The sequence below is a fragment of the Lytechinus variegatus genome, chromosome 19, assembly GCF_018143015.1.
Source record: "Lytechinus variegatus isolate NC3 chromosome 19, Lvar_3.0, whole genome shotgun sequence".
NCBI classification, from domain to species: domain Eukaryota; kingdom Metazoa; phylum Echinodermata; class Echinoidea; order Temnopleuroida; family Toxopneustidae; genus Lytechinus; species Lytechinus variegatus.
Window position 1 is genome coordinate 16,323,913 of NC_054758.1, and position 15,345 is coordinate 16,339,257.

The 15,345-nt window shown below is 36.1% G+C and overlaps 1 protein-coding gene across 2 annotated transcripts; it reads right to left on the reverse strand.

The window, feature by feature from the left end:
• Positions 1-430: 430 nt before the first annotated feature.
• Positions 431-15,117, reverse strand: LOC121406155. 2 transcript variants are annotated; one of them, XM_041597173.1, is made up of 2 exons: positions 15,040-15,117; positions 431-3,396 (listed from the first exon to the last, which is right to left on the reverse strand). In XM_041597173.1, the coding sequence occupies exon 2, from the start codon at positions 3,300-3,302 to the stop codon at positions 882-884; it is 2,421 nt and encodes an 806-aa protein (XP_041453107.1). In that variant the 5' UTR covers positions 3,303-3,396; positions 15,040-15,117; the 3' UTR covers positions 431-881. The 2 variants fall into 2 exon arrangements, with proteins under 2 accessions (XP_041453107.1, XP_041453106.1); XM_041597172.1 differs by lacking the exon at positions 15,040-15,117 and adding an exon at positions 7,646-7,871.
• Positions 15,118-15,345: the final 228 nt, after the last annotated feature.

Consider the following 15,345-nt stretch of genomic DNA (forward strand, 5'->3'; position numbering starts at 1 on the left):
AATAACAAAGTTACTGAATTTTAAAGTTTAGCAATATTTTGTGAAAACAGTCATCATGAATATTCATTAGGTGGGCTCATGATGTCACACCCCCACTTGTTCTTTTGCATTTTATTATATGAAATTAGGTTTATTCAAATTATTTCCTGCAAGAACTAGAAAAATTGGATTGACAACTGATTTAGTGCATAACATATTTATTGCTGCAACTTATTTCATTATAAGGGAGACATATTATTCACACAAGTATGGAATAATGAAAAATTATGATTTTATGTAATAACATAAAGAAAACGGAAGGTGGAGATGTGACATCATCAGCCCACCTAATGAATATTCATGACGGTTGTTCTCACAAAATATTGCTAAACTTTAAAAACTTCAATAACTTTATTATTTGTTATCCGATCTTCATGAAATTTTCGGCATTTTGCTCTGTGAATTCTACTCTATGTACTAAAATATAAATATTTTCAGCCCGGACCATCCCTTTAAGTTCTATTTCATGTATAATTCACAACAACGGAACTGACTCCAAACCTACCGAAGATTATGTCATTTGTTTTGATGTTATAGGTGATATCGGTCTGAAGTCGAGTGTACTGGTGTACCTATGACTTTAGGATTGCCAATAAGTTAATTAGGAAGGCCGGCAATATGCACACACACACACACACACAATCCTGATGATTTCGCACTGAAGTTTTAAAAACTACCATATTGAACCCAAGCGCTCGAAAACTGCAATGGGTATATCAACAACCAATTTCATATTGATTTAATTGCAATTATGACTGATTTGGGAACTAGAATTTGATTGCAAGTTTTGTCCAACGTCCCATATGTTATTCGTACTGTTATCAATACAATATGAGCCTAGGTTACGCCTTGCTTTGGTTAAAGGCAGGACTGACAAAGACCACGTGTTTTGTGGTCATAGGAGATCTCTTGGCCATGAGACCCGAGGCTGCGCCGATGGTCCTTGATCTCCTAGAGCGCTTGTCCCGACTTTTGAGATGTCTTGATGGCAGTCGAGCCATCATTCTTTCCAAAGAACGACTAGAGACGGTTGTCATCTGACTCTCCAGACCGTTAACGTCGGAAATCTCAAGCTTCTTGATAGAGGTCTTAAGATCTTTTCGGATTTTGTTGTTATTGCTGTCGTTGGTCTCTGTTCCATTGCCATGCTTGATTCCTTCTTTGTATTCAGAGTAATCACTTTTACCTTCAAGAACTTCACTCTTAAGAGAAAATGTTTCTGCAGCGTCATTTTCACAATTTTCATTGCCCGGTTCTGCCTTTGGGTGACCTGCGTCAGCGTTGCTGCCAGAATTACCACTGTCTTTGGACTCCTTGCTGATACTCTCTTTGGAATCGGCCTTTAGGCAACTCGTTTCCGCTTCGATTGTTACTATATTTACAGACTCACCCTGAACGTTCTTTTTAGGCTCCGAAGTTCCAGGTACCTTTGTCGGGACAGGAATACTTTGACCTCCCTTTGGCTCTTTATCGAGTGTTTCTTCGCTTATCCTGTAAACCGTCGCTCCCTCAGCCATCTGTGCAAGGATCTCGGGTAAAGACACACTGGCAATGGTTGCATCCACAGGTGTCGTTGGTGGTTGATGGGGGACTGCGTACAAACGCGGTAGAACGTTGTCCGGTGTGACGTCATTGAGTGTTTGTTGCTCTAGGTACTGTCTTTGCAATTCCGCAAGTGCTTCAATCTCGTCCGAGGCACTTGCTTTGGTCGGAATCCTTCCACCGGTAATACAAATGGCATTGTAGCCAAGGCGACTGTTCAACCTACGTGGTTTTGATTTGCGTTTCTGTTGGCCGGTGTGCGTAACATCCGACTCTAAAGTGATCTCTCTGGGTTCATTCGTCATCGGCCTCTCTACGTCTCCATGGAATGACACTTGAGATGGCAAGGATTTGGACGTGAACTGATTCGACGCGTACTGTCGTTCATTCTCTCGCTTGAAATTATACATCGGATATTGCATGCGTAGCTTATGGCGTTCCTGATCAAGGAAATCAGTCGGAAGGTACTCATCTAGCGATTGTCCAATATCGAGTGTAGGTACTCTGCTTGAAGATCTGGTATACAATCTCTCAAGCTCCGGAGGAAGTGGTTGACTGCACACCTTCGCGCTGTCTCCTGGTGTGATGACACCTGTCATGTCTGGACGTTCCCTGCCTTTGTGTCGTATATGAGTGTTATCCCTTGAATTTAATTGACTCCGGCCACCATCAATCTCGAGGCGTTTTGGCAAATGCTCCTCCTCAAACATCCCCTCAAGACTTCGAGTCCTTGGACGCTTCTCTCTAGCAGCCGAGGACCAGTCCAGGCTCCGACTTTGAAACATGTCCTGCTTGCTGGTCATCGTATCCGACCTCTGAAGCATTGACATGAGCGAAACCTTACGAAGGTACTCACTGTAGGTCATTTTACCAGTACGGACCGATGCAGCCCACCTTCCAAGAAGAATCTTCCTCGTCATCTCATCAGGTACATCCTTTGGGGTGGCAGCCTCGGATGTGCAGGTGTGGGTCAATGCCTGTTGACAACGCGGTCGCAGGTCCGGCAGGGTGATACCTTGATCATCGTAGCCGTCTTCAGAGTAGTCATCAAGAACTGGCACCCGAACCTGTAATATAGGGGTATTCTGTCTTAAGACTGCATCAATAGCATTCGAATCGATTCCTTGACATTGACTTGTATTTGAAAACGCGAGACCCTTTTCCCTAGGGGAATTTATTGGGCCGTTGAGTAGTTGCAGCTTTTGCGTAGATATTGCAGGATAAGACTTCCAGTCAGGCCCTATTTGACTTTCCTTTAGCCGTTGTCTAGACTTATTCGAAGCGTCCTGGATGATTTTCCAATTGTTGCCTGTCCGATCACGAATCTCCATGATGTGAGGAAGTCGGAGCTCTTCCGTTTGTTCAACCAAACCCGAATCTCCCAAAGGTTTACAGAACCTTGGGGACACCTGGACACTTCCGGTATCACTTACATGCTTTTTAAGCTGGTGCTTCAGGTCTCTTGTTGCTTCCTTGATGATGTCCTCCGATGCCTTTGACGTTGCAACCGGTGGGAGCTTCACCTCAACATTCTGTCGCAAGGGACCAGGCTTCTTTGCGTTGGTCACCTTCAACTGGTCGTTAGGACCAAACAATCCGGGGTTGCTCTTGGCAAAGAGTTCCTTGGAGTCATAGCTTTTCCCTTTGCATGTACAGTGTTGCTTATGCAGTGCAGTGTTGACACTATTCGTGAAGAGCTGAAGGAATGCCCCCGTCTGCATATCCTTGGGGTCAGGGAGGGGAGGATTCTTGGTCCGTGAGTGGTCCGGACGTTCTGCTATCTGCTTCCATTGTCGAGTAAGATCCTCTTGATAGCTGAAAGATAAAAAAAAAAAGGGAGAGAGAAGGTGAAAAGAGTTTTGCTTATTTACACCTTGCAAGCACTATCAGTTACATCTACAATTACATGATATTATATTAGGTTATCAAATGGCTTTCTGTTATCACTCCAAAGAAATAAATGACGATATTATGATAATGATGGTGCTGACAATGATGATGATGATTATTATACTACTACTAATAATGAAACGATAATGCCATGATGATGATGATAATTATATAGTAATAATAATAATAATAATGATAATTATAATGATGATAATGATAGTAGTAATAATAATAATAGCACAAACTACTACTACAGAAGGGGTAATAATATGATACCAAATATCAAGCTCAGTAAATTTGTTTCAAATCATCATATCGATATTTTGATGTTTATAGATGCTCTGAGATGTTATCTTTGAAATGCCATTTAAAAAAAATAATTTTGTTCATGCTTGTGCAAACATGGGACTCTTTGTCGGGGGTTCAAGAAGAGGCTTGCGCCAAAATGGCAGAAATTAGAAATTTGATGGTTAGACTTGTGGCTTATCAGCAGACTTGATCTTAATCTTTTCATTGTATTTGCCATAATTTTTTAATTATGCTGTCAAATTTGGTTTACAAATTTATTTATTTACCTGAAATAATTTTTAATTTTAACTTCTTTTACCTTTGAATTTTCCTTCATAAGTAAGAAAAGAAGACTTCTTTGTCAACTCAAGTGAGAAGATTTGCATTATTAATTGGGAGATTTCGTAATTATTCAAATCCTTTTATTATGTGAAACAAATTATGTTATGGTACCTATAAAAGACATGAATCCTATTTTCAAGGGGTTATGGAATCCTTCACCAAGTTTATGTGCTTGACAGGACAAACAGGAAAGGATTCATGTCCTTCAATGGCAATGGTGTATTGAGTCAATTTTGAAGGAGCAAGATATGGCAGATCGGGTAAAATGAATTAAAAAGTTGTAAAGCCATCAAGCGAAAATTTCCACTTTTTTATTATAATATTTTGTGATTTTGACATAATATTATGAAAATTATATCATATTTCGCTTTCTATGTTTTCTGTCATTTTCACTTTTTTGGTCATGATTTCATTTATTTATTTATTTTTTTTTTTGGGGGAAGTACCCCAAGCCCCCACCCATCAGTATGCCACTGTTCAAAGGAACCATAACCTTTGTAGCACACAATCAAAGGATTTGACAAAAAAAACACTCGCTCTCCCATACTTCGGTATTAAAAAAAAATGTTCTTGCCTAAAGAAGGAATATTCAAAGCAAAAAGAGAACATATTAAAAAGAAATAAAAGAAGAATTCAAGCAAATAAGTATATTTGGAAATGAAGTTTGACCGCTTTATTCGAAACTTATGGCAAAGATAATGAAAAGCTTAAGAGAAAGTCTGCTGATTTACAAGAAGTCCAAACATCATTTTATGCCATTTTGGCGCAAGCATCCTTTTAACCCCAGACAAAAACATTCCGTGTTCGCTCAAGCATGAACGAAACTAAATTATTTTAATGGCATTGAAAGGATAAGACTACAGAGCACATATTGACACCAAAATATATAGATCATAATTTAAAACAAAAATTCTATAGACCTTTCAAATCTGTCCCGTTTTTTATACGCACTGTATATATGCAATTATAATTGCTGCGCTTTACAAATGGAACATAATTGCTAATAAAACTACTACTACTACTACTACTACTACTACTACTGCTGCTGCTGCTGCTACTGCTGCTGCTGCTGCTGCTACTGCTACTACTACTACTACTACTACTACTACTACTACTACTACTACTACTACTAATACTACTACTAATACGACTACTATTACTACTATACTACTACTACTACTACTGCTGCTACACACGCATACTACTACACATGACTACTACTATACTACTATACTGCTACACACGCATGACTACTACTACTAGTACTACTACTACCACTACTACTACTACTACTACTACTACTACTACTAATACTAACCATGCTAACACTACTAATACTACTACACTTCTATTATTACTGCTAATAGTAATGTTTTAATTGATATTCATGCACATGAAACACGTATTCTGGAAAACGGGTGCGCAAATCGGATGCAAATAATGGATCTTTGCTAGGCAACAAACAATGTAATTTTTCAGAAGCACAGATTGACGGATGATAGTGAAAAGTGGAACAAAAAGAAATATTTTTGTTTAAGATTTTATTCAAGATTTTCAAAAGTAACAAAAACAAATATTCTTGATTTGAGATGACAATCTGACAAAGCATTCGCCTTCTGAAATCAATAGGGATTAATTGTCGCAAATTCAGAGTTCCATATCTCCGTTCTAACTGTCGAACAAAACACCTCAAAATAAAATAAATGTTTATTGCTATAGCAACACAAATTGAGAACAAGTACAGTTAGCATGTTTAGTGGGCATTATCATATTATTCAACATAAAAATCGTCAAAAACTCGACTGTTCAAGTCCCAACTGCATTAAAAGAAAAACACTCCGATAAGATAAATAGCTATCGACTGACTATGTACACAGTGTCGTTATGGTTATTATCATGATTATTATGTAAGGAGATAGATTTTTTTATCATGGATTTATAAAATGAATCTGCCTGAGTTTACGTACGACGAGGCAGGCTGTAAATATTGTTTTCCTTTTCAAATAAAAATTATTTCCCTTGAAATTTACATTACTTTTGATTAAAAAAGATCGAGTATTTTGGTGATATACCCAGTGCTCGAGATAATTACACAGAATAGATTATCTTTGATATGCAAGCAGAAATTGACCTATTGAAGCTACTCAAATATATTCGACGCTTATATAAACTTAGTGGATGAGTAAGCAGATAGTCCTACTAAAATCACAAATAACATTTGCGTTGCATAATTGATGTTTGGTTTCCCTTTTAAAACTCGCAATTAGATGAGAAAATCAAATTAACTTTATTTATTTACTTATTTATCTATTTATTTATTTATTCATTTATCTATTTATTTATTTATTCATTTATCTATTTATTTAATGCTGCAGGGTAGGCCTGTTCAGTTATTCAAAACTACTTTCCAAAGACGCCCTGCAGTTTAACAAATGACTCAACATCATTGCAATTCAATGTATGTAACATATAATAAAGTAAAAACAGAATACATTATAGAGTGAAATCAACAATTACTCATGGAATCATTACATTTACATTTAAGTTATTCAGTGTATAAGTATATGACAGTCAGAATTTTAATGATTTACAGTGTTTTTTTTTAATGCATGAAGGGACGTGCATTTTTGTATATCACAAGGGAGAGAATTAAATACGACGGCAGAAACATATTCAAAAGATTTTCTTTTAAAATCTGTCCTAGGGCAGGGTATTTGAAGGAGACATAGTTCAGAATATCGTGTTTTAAAAGCTATATTACGTTTGCAGAGTAAGTGGTCCGAGATAGGCTGGGGATAAATCGTTAAGTATTTTAAAAGCAAGAACACACAATTGATATTTGATATTAAAATTCGGTTGAAATTCTGCGGTTTCGTTTTTCTTTGTGAACCAAGACACTTTGTTTCATTGAAATATAAAGTGCTTATTTTTTAATCATTTTTTTGTTGTACGGTTGCATTGTGGTATTTAGCTTTATTATAAAGCTAAATACAGCAATGCAACAACAACAAAAATGAGCTAGTCATTTTCTTTCGTATTATTTTTACGATAACCCGACCATTACATTTTTTATTAAAAAAGGTATGTCTTGTTCTTCCAGTATCGGATTATTTGTTCCGTTTGACAAACCAAACCTAAAATTTAGTTGAAATTATAATGCTACCGTGCATGGCATTGCATGACAGACACAAATCACCGAGTAATTAAAGTAAAAATTAAAGGGAAAAAATAAAATTTTATAAGGTTAAATGGTAATAACGAAGTTGATAAAGAGTAGCTTCCAAAGAATTGAAGGGGTAAAAAATCAACTCCTACACAACATTACTCTACTCGGAGGTTCATATCACTCCCTGTTTCGGGGGGTTCACTTTATTTTTGTAACGTTTCCACGTTTTTTGTGTTAAGATGTTCCATGGACTGGCCTGCCAGAGTCTACCGGGAGTCAACCCGACACCCGCCTATTCAACCGGCGCCTCGCACATCAGCATTCGATAATCATGATAATAAAAATATTACCGCCTTCGCATAAAATATTAATCTTTACCTTCCCTCCATCGGACTTCTCGTTGCCATGGTAATTCACTAATATCCTGTCATCTTACAAGTGAAGCTCTAATGACATATCCAATTAAGTTAGATGTTAGGTGCATTCCTAATTGAAGAATACAGGCATATATTCCTTCCGTAGCAACCGGCGAATTTAGACTTCTGATATAAAGGCCGTGCTTTTTTTGGTTATATCGACTGTTCGATGCACCACGCGGGGGTCGATAGTTTCTTCTATTGCCCGGTGTTGTTTCCTCCCCTACCCCATTCTCCAATCATTATCAATATTTAATGAGGAACTAGTTCTTGACTGGAGGGGTAACAAAAGCTGGATTGATCGGATTGTGAGGGGGTAAGAAAACTCTCCACGGTGTATAAGCATGAGAGGGGGTAGGGGTGCAACGCGCCGGTGTTTGGTATTGAGCGAGGGGGGCTGTAGGGGTGAAAGGTTATAGGAAGGGGTGGTGTAGTCTTCCCCCATGAGCATGGATGTTGTTGCCATGGTGATGGTAATGGTGTATTGCAGACCGCGGAAAACAAAAAGAAACGTGATGGAATGGGCTGGTGTGTTGTTGCGTGATTGGGAAAAAATGTGAGGAATCATTTCTCAAAGAATTATTCTAGATTTAAATGACAAGTCTAGTCATTGGACCATCACTCTGTCTCTCACACACACATACACTCACAGTGGAGGATCAATTTAGATATGATGCCTTGCTCAATTGCATACGTCTCGTAGCCAGGATTCGAACCTCGTATACCTTGTACCCACCCCTTCCCTCTTTCTCTCTGACTCTCTTTGCGATCTACACTCCAGCACCACCAGTTATCATGGATATCCCACTTGCAGAGCTGACCAAAAACAAACCCTTCTTTCCCATTGTAAAGTCACCTTCGCGGGGTGCTTCAAACAAGTTGTAAAAACCTCAAATGACAATTAATTCTTTCATTTAGTATTGTCTGATTCTACACGTGTTATTGAAAAGCGTCGATAAATACCTTTGACTGAGGAATTGATCAGTTCTACCGCCTGGGGCTTTCAGCGCAACAAAGCCGCAATGCTATCGATCGTGGAGTAGGCCACTCAGTGGAGTAACTAGTAATGGCGAGCATTCATTGTAGTTATAGTTTGTTGCTAGGCAACGGACTCGTTACCATACACACTTTTTAGAGCGGAGATGAAAAATGGAGACAGGAATGAAGGAGAAAAGCGAAAATAAAAGGAATAAATGATAATGGATGTAAAACAAATGCAAGCTAGAGTGAAAGAATGGAAGAAAGAAAGAATGAAGGAAGGAAGGAAGAAAGGGAGAAAGAAAGAAAGAAAGAAAGAAAGAAAGAAAGAAAGAAAGAAAAGAATATAGAAAAAAGTGGCTAGTGTTTTGATTGAGAGGAATATTTTAATGGTTTATTGAACTTTCAAAAAATGACTCCATAAAATTATTTTAGATATATATATATAAAGTATTACTCAAATTTTTCTTCGTTAATAACAATTTTGTGCCTTATTCCAGAGAAGATTTTCCGGCATTACCCAGGATTTCGTTCCTGTCATAAACTCAAAATACATGCTAATAATAACCATTACAAGTTAAGACAGAATTAACACACACATAACTCGAGGGTTATACTTTACATATTTGTTTATACCAATTTTATAATTGCTGTACACTGAATAATTCTACACCATAAAGTTTAGATCATACATATTCCTTTACCAGACTGATATTCATTCATTCTTAATCAATTTATTATAATATTATGATGTTTCATAAGTGTCAAGTTTTGAATCCCAAAGTTAATGTGGATATTTTACAAATTTAAAGGTATTGTTTAACTTTGTGAGCAGCCGATTAAAAAAATTCTCAAACCAAGATGAAACATGTGTACAAGTGCATGTATTAGAACTAATAAACACTGAAAACAACCATTATCGAGAAAGAAAAGCTAAAACTACAAGGCAAACCCTGATTTTTTAAATAGGCGTCTTATAGACACCTAAATAGTACACATAAATGTATGGGATGAAATTTAGATGATGTTTCCGGTCACTTTATATTTCAATTTTTGAAGCACTAAATAATCATTTTCGAACGCAATTTTTTCTGGGCTTCATTTTTGGAACATATCACAGACACAGGTTACAAATGTGACCTTCTAGCTCAGATTTTTAAAAAGTCAAACCAATGTTAATCAATCACTTCAATGCGTTTCATGGCCTCAAGGGGAAATGGCGTATATACCACTACCCTCCTTGAATAAACCAACTAAATACATTTTTTCAATAAAATAACTTAAATAAAACATTTCGACCGATGTTGTCTTCTTAGGTCACCGTGATAAACAAGATTCTAAATCATTTTGATTTCCTTATTATTCGTCAAGTAATGTTATATCATGAATATTTTTAGACATCTTTTTGAAAAATAAAAACACGAACCATTCTACACACACGAGCCAATGTGTTACCATCCGCTATTGATATTCAGATATGAAATACTACACTTTTAATGCATATTGACAGATTTGACAGCCATTCTTCTCAAATCAGTGTCGAGAGAGGTATTTTTTGTAGCTGTTTTGTGGTAAACAAAAATCTAAATGATATTCATGACAAGAAAGCATTGACCCTGCTGTACAATATACGCTCGCAGATCAAGGAACTCTAATCTGTATATTGTCTCCCTTTCCTTTGCAAGCCTTTTCGCAAATGCGGCGCAAATGCCAATTAAAAATTACGGAAGTTTTGATTTTCAATGCGATTTTTGCTTTTATGTAGTTGAGCGTGATAGAGGTCGTTTACAGAATGAGAATGATTTGGAGAGATATTACGTCAGCTCGTGTCACGTGAGACAGGTGTCGTGTCGAGGAATGCAAGATTTACTTCTACTTAACGAAAAATGGTGCGAAAGGTCAGAAGGAAACTGCATTTTGAAAGAAAGTGAAAGAAAATGTAAATAGGTACGAAAGCTTGAAAAGCTCGAGATATTTTACCTTGGTTAGTTTATATATATAACATGCATACTTAATAAACTTGAAAGTAATTAAATTCAAGTAATTAATTATATTCTTAATAATTCAATGATGTATTGTCGAAAAATATGTATTATAGTGATTTCAATAAAAGAGTCCTGCGGAATGGTTAAAAAGAAAAAGAAAAAATGAAAGTATATCTTTAGGAAAGTCAGATGTGTGTAAATATGTGGACAGAACGAGAGATAGATGTGGGAGAGGGGGAAGGGGGGGGGCAGGGGAGCAGGGTTGAAGGGATTGAAGGGTGGCTGGAAGAAAAGTTTGATTCCCCGATAAAGGGGGAGGGACGCATTTTTTTTATTTCGGGTCAGTCATTGGTGTAATAAAATAATGTAATGTATATATATGTATGTATATACGTAAGTATGCGTGTGTGTATGTATGTATGTATGTATGTATTATACATGTATGTATGCGTGTATGTATGTATGTATATATATATATATATATATATATATATATATATATATATATATATATATATATATATATATATATATATATATATATATACATATACATATATACATATGTTTTATATATCACTGTATGTGTACAATGTATATGCACACTTAAAATGTTGGGCAACATACTGTCCACTGTGTTGGTTAATGTGTATATTTGTAAAAAAAAAATATATATATATATATATATATTCTGGGCAATTCATATCCAATGGAGAAAATTTATTACCCAATTCAGGCAGATTTTAACCAATAGTTGTGTGGACAGTATGTTGCACGGGGTTGGTTAAAAACTTTTTTAAGAGTGTATGATATAATACTACACATAAAATAAATGTGTAGTAGTAGTTCATATAGTTCATAGTAGTTCATAGTTCATTCTTCCTTTTATAAAATTCATACATGGTAGCTCAAAAAAATATCAAGATAAAAACAGACTGTCAACATAATGTAGATTGAAGTGGTTACTAAGTACGTAAATGACGTCATATGCATTAAATAGTAGGATTCCGGACACAAAAGTTACGCAAAACTTACATTTTGAAAGAAAGAGCAGAACTTAAAAAAGCTAGGCTTGTGAAGACAAGGTCCTTAATTAGGATACGATATGTGTCCAGATATTATGTCTTAGATACCATAAAGAGCTTAATTCGACTAAAAGACTAAATCTACATGGAAAAGAAAAAGAGAGAAGGAAATACAAAATGAAATTAGTAACAGACGGAAAGAAATGAAGATAAATATCAATTAATAAATATATGTAAGTTATATAAACAAAATTTGCTCATCCCTCGGAGTATAATTTCAAGATTCCGGGAAAGCCTTTGATAATCTCTACTTACTCAAAGCATAGAGCTATTTCAAAGTGTCCAAAAATAAAGAAATTCCGAAGTGAATGATAATTGAGGAAGGAGGAGTTGGGGATTTTGCTAAAGCAACAACTTCGGTTTCTTTCATCTTACTGATTTATTGTGTTAGATTAACATAATTGGAATTTTCTCCGCAGCGTGCATTATAAGCATTATCGGTTTATCAGCAAATGGTCAGAAACTGTGGAGTTTCATAGGTAGGTAGGCCTACACAATATTTTGGTATCTTCCCTTGGGAGTATAGAGGCGCCAGATTTTTAAAAAAATATTTCATATGATACAATGCAAAGGAAATAGTGAGTGGGTGATGTCATCAGTCTCCTTATTAGCATACCGACCAGGATGTGAATAGAACTGTTTTGCGAAATTAAGAGAAACCTTGAAATGTCACAACTTTCTTATTTAACATCCGATTTTGATGAAATTTTCAGAGTTATGCTTGTTTGATTTTTGTCTGTTTAGTCAAATCAACATGTTTATGGGTGGACTTGTCCTTTTCATACCGATCTCTCTCTCTCTCTCTCTCTCTCTCTCCCTCTCTCTTCAGCTCGTCATGTGGAAATACCTCCTCTGTATACAGTACTTGACATTTTGAACAGTAATTACTGCTTTCCAAATGTCAACAAACTTGCTTGCGCGATGAATTTCCTTCGATTTATATATTCCATCTTTGGAAAAGGGAAAAATAACATCTACCCCCTCCCCCATCCTTGGCGGATTATCACACTCGTTTCCTATGATTCATTTACTGAATTACTTTTGTAAAAGCCAAAGAAAATCACCGCTACTCTGCTGGATAATGTCAAATCCATTTCCACGCCGTAATTGTGTAATTTACATGTAATGCGATATATTGTTCATTTGCAGTAAATCTATTCGTGGAGGTTGCACATGTTGCACGGACCTATTTACAGAGTGTATGAATATTATGATTGTCCATCTTACTTTGATTTGTATTAGGGTAACTATACTAAACCATCTTTTCCTTAATTGGGAAGAAATATCACAAATTTTGGAACTATATTTTGACTGGCGGAAGGATAAAGGCTATTTTACTAATTTAGGTGATGAATTAGATTCCTCAGGAGATGCTTTTGTAAATGCCGATTTTTATTTTAAAAATGAGTCGGTCGAGGAACCCTTTTTGGGGTTAGATATTGATTGTCAGATATATTTCATATCCACTGGTAGTAAAAATTCAACCCCCGAATTTCATCCTTATTGATTATGATTCTCCTCAAAGTGCTACTTTAACACACAAGTCTTTGGGAAATGTTTTAGGCCCGTGAAGCATGAAATATCAACCGTTCTCTTCACCCTATGATTGTGATCGAGAGATAAATCTCCACGTGCTAATAATTCACAGACGGAATTATAATCTTACTGTTGTTTTTCTTTAGTCAGTTATCATCACTTTGACTTTTATCTTGAAATTACACTTTAAAAACTGTGGTGTTAAAACTGACACCAATTGGTGTTAATAGATGACCACACCCTGAGGTGTTAAGATTACACCCTAGAGATTGAACATAACACCAAAGAGTGTAAACGTAACAACCACAGGTGTTGTAATAGCACCTATAGGTGTAAAACTAACACCACCAATTTAACACCGGTGTAAAATAACTGGTGTGGTCCTCTATGTACACCGGTTAACACCACAGTTTTGACTGTGTAAAAAAATGTTTTGGGGTTAATTTGTGGTTCGGCAAACTGCTTTTTTTTGGTTCGCTTCCCTCAGTGCATTATCCTAGTTTGGGGAAAAGGCCTAATCGATCCTTCCCTTTTTTCCATGATTAACAGGAGAAAAAATTTCCATTAATTTACATCCATAAATTTACAATCACTGACGTTTTGGGAAGAGGTTAACAAAAGCATGTTGCTGGTGTTGCTCCGAAATCCGAATATCGTTCGCTTTATAATAATCATTCAGTTCAATTGCGTCACTATAAATTATTTTGTTATAACTATTTTGTTCCTGATGACTCGAATGTTATATTCTGTATTTTTTTGTGTGTACAATTCTTTTTTGTATTATGAATAATTGTTTATTTGACTTTGTGAACAATGTTTTGTTAGTATACTATTGTATGTATATATTTTGAACTGAATGTTTTAATAAATACTACTTGAAAACAAAAAAAAATCATGATAATCATGTTCGTAGTTTCGCATTCCGCCCCTCGTTTTGATTTACTTTGTCATCCATTGCTGAATAGATGAATAATCCCAGGATTGAATAAATTTGCAATCTAAAAAAAAATGATAAATTAAAAAAAACACGACAAAAGTGTGTACACAAATAAGTCTCTAGATTACTACAAAGCTTCGATAGACTTTTCAGTGAGCCCGGATAATTCGTCAGTGCACGTTTAATGTACAGGCTGGATGGGATCAGGATCTTTTCATAAACTAACAAAAAAAGATTGATAGTATTGAAAAAAAAATGATAATACAAAAAATACATCCTGACATAGTTTATAAGGTGTATGAATTACATATTCGCATAAAAACTCACTGCCTGATTGGTGGTGTTTAAAGCTGTTCGTATACTACACACTGCAAAAACTCCAGAGTTGTTTTGACACTAGCCCGAATCAATATATTATGTCCACATCAGAGAAATTGAAACTACACCAGTTTGGAATCAAACCGATGCTGTTTTAATACTACACTCTAAAAAATGAAGTGCTAATTCAGCTCTTAAAGAGCGTGTATAGTGACTGCACTTCGGAGTGCTAATTTGTCTAGTTCAAATTTGAACGAGAAAAATCAGCACTCCGAAGTGCAGTCACTATACACGCTCTTTAAGAGCTGAATTAGCACTTCAATTTTTAGAGTGTAATTGATGTTGTATAAACATCGATCTGGTGTTAGACCAAAACGAAATTAGTGTTGTTTAACACTTCTCTGGTGTGGACATATATAGATTCCGAGGTGGTGTTAAATGAACACCAGAGTTTTTGCAGTGCAGTTACAAATACAAACATAACATCAATCTTACCTTATTTGGAATCGATTCTTACCTTTCTGAATGGAAATCAATTTATTTCATTAATGACGTCAAGAAAGACCCCTTGATCTCGAGGTTTATTTGGCTATTTCGATCTGTCACTGCCGTTCCCCTGGTAGTCTGCTGGGCGAACCCTTCACTCGAAATAAGGGTCTGAATGTGCAGCCTACTCATGTCTTGTGTACTGAAGGCTCTCTCGCTCAGGTGCTAGTCTTTGCGTGGAGGCACACTTGTTATCAAAGTTCCAATGAGGGTCTGTGCCTGCAGACTATTCCCCTGGTGTGTAATATAGTTTGGCGTTCCATACGACATAGGACTG

Bases quoted from the DNA above. Each gene is read 5' to 3' on its own strand.
- LOC121406155 (XM_041597172.1), bottom strand. From the start codon at position 7,674: ATGGCAACGAGAAGTCCGATGGAGGGAAG. The intron at 3,397-7,645 runs GTAAAGATTAAT...TTTATCTTTCAG, and splicing joins AGAAGTCCGATGGAGGGAAG to CTATCAAGAGGATCTTACTC.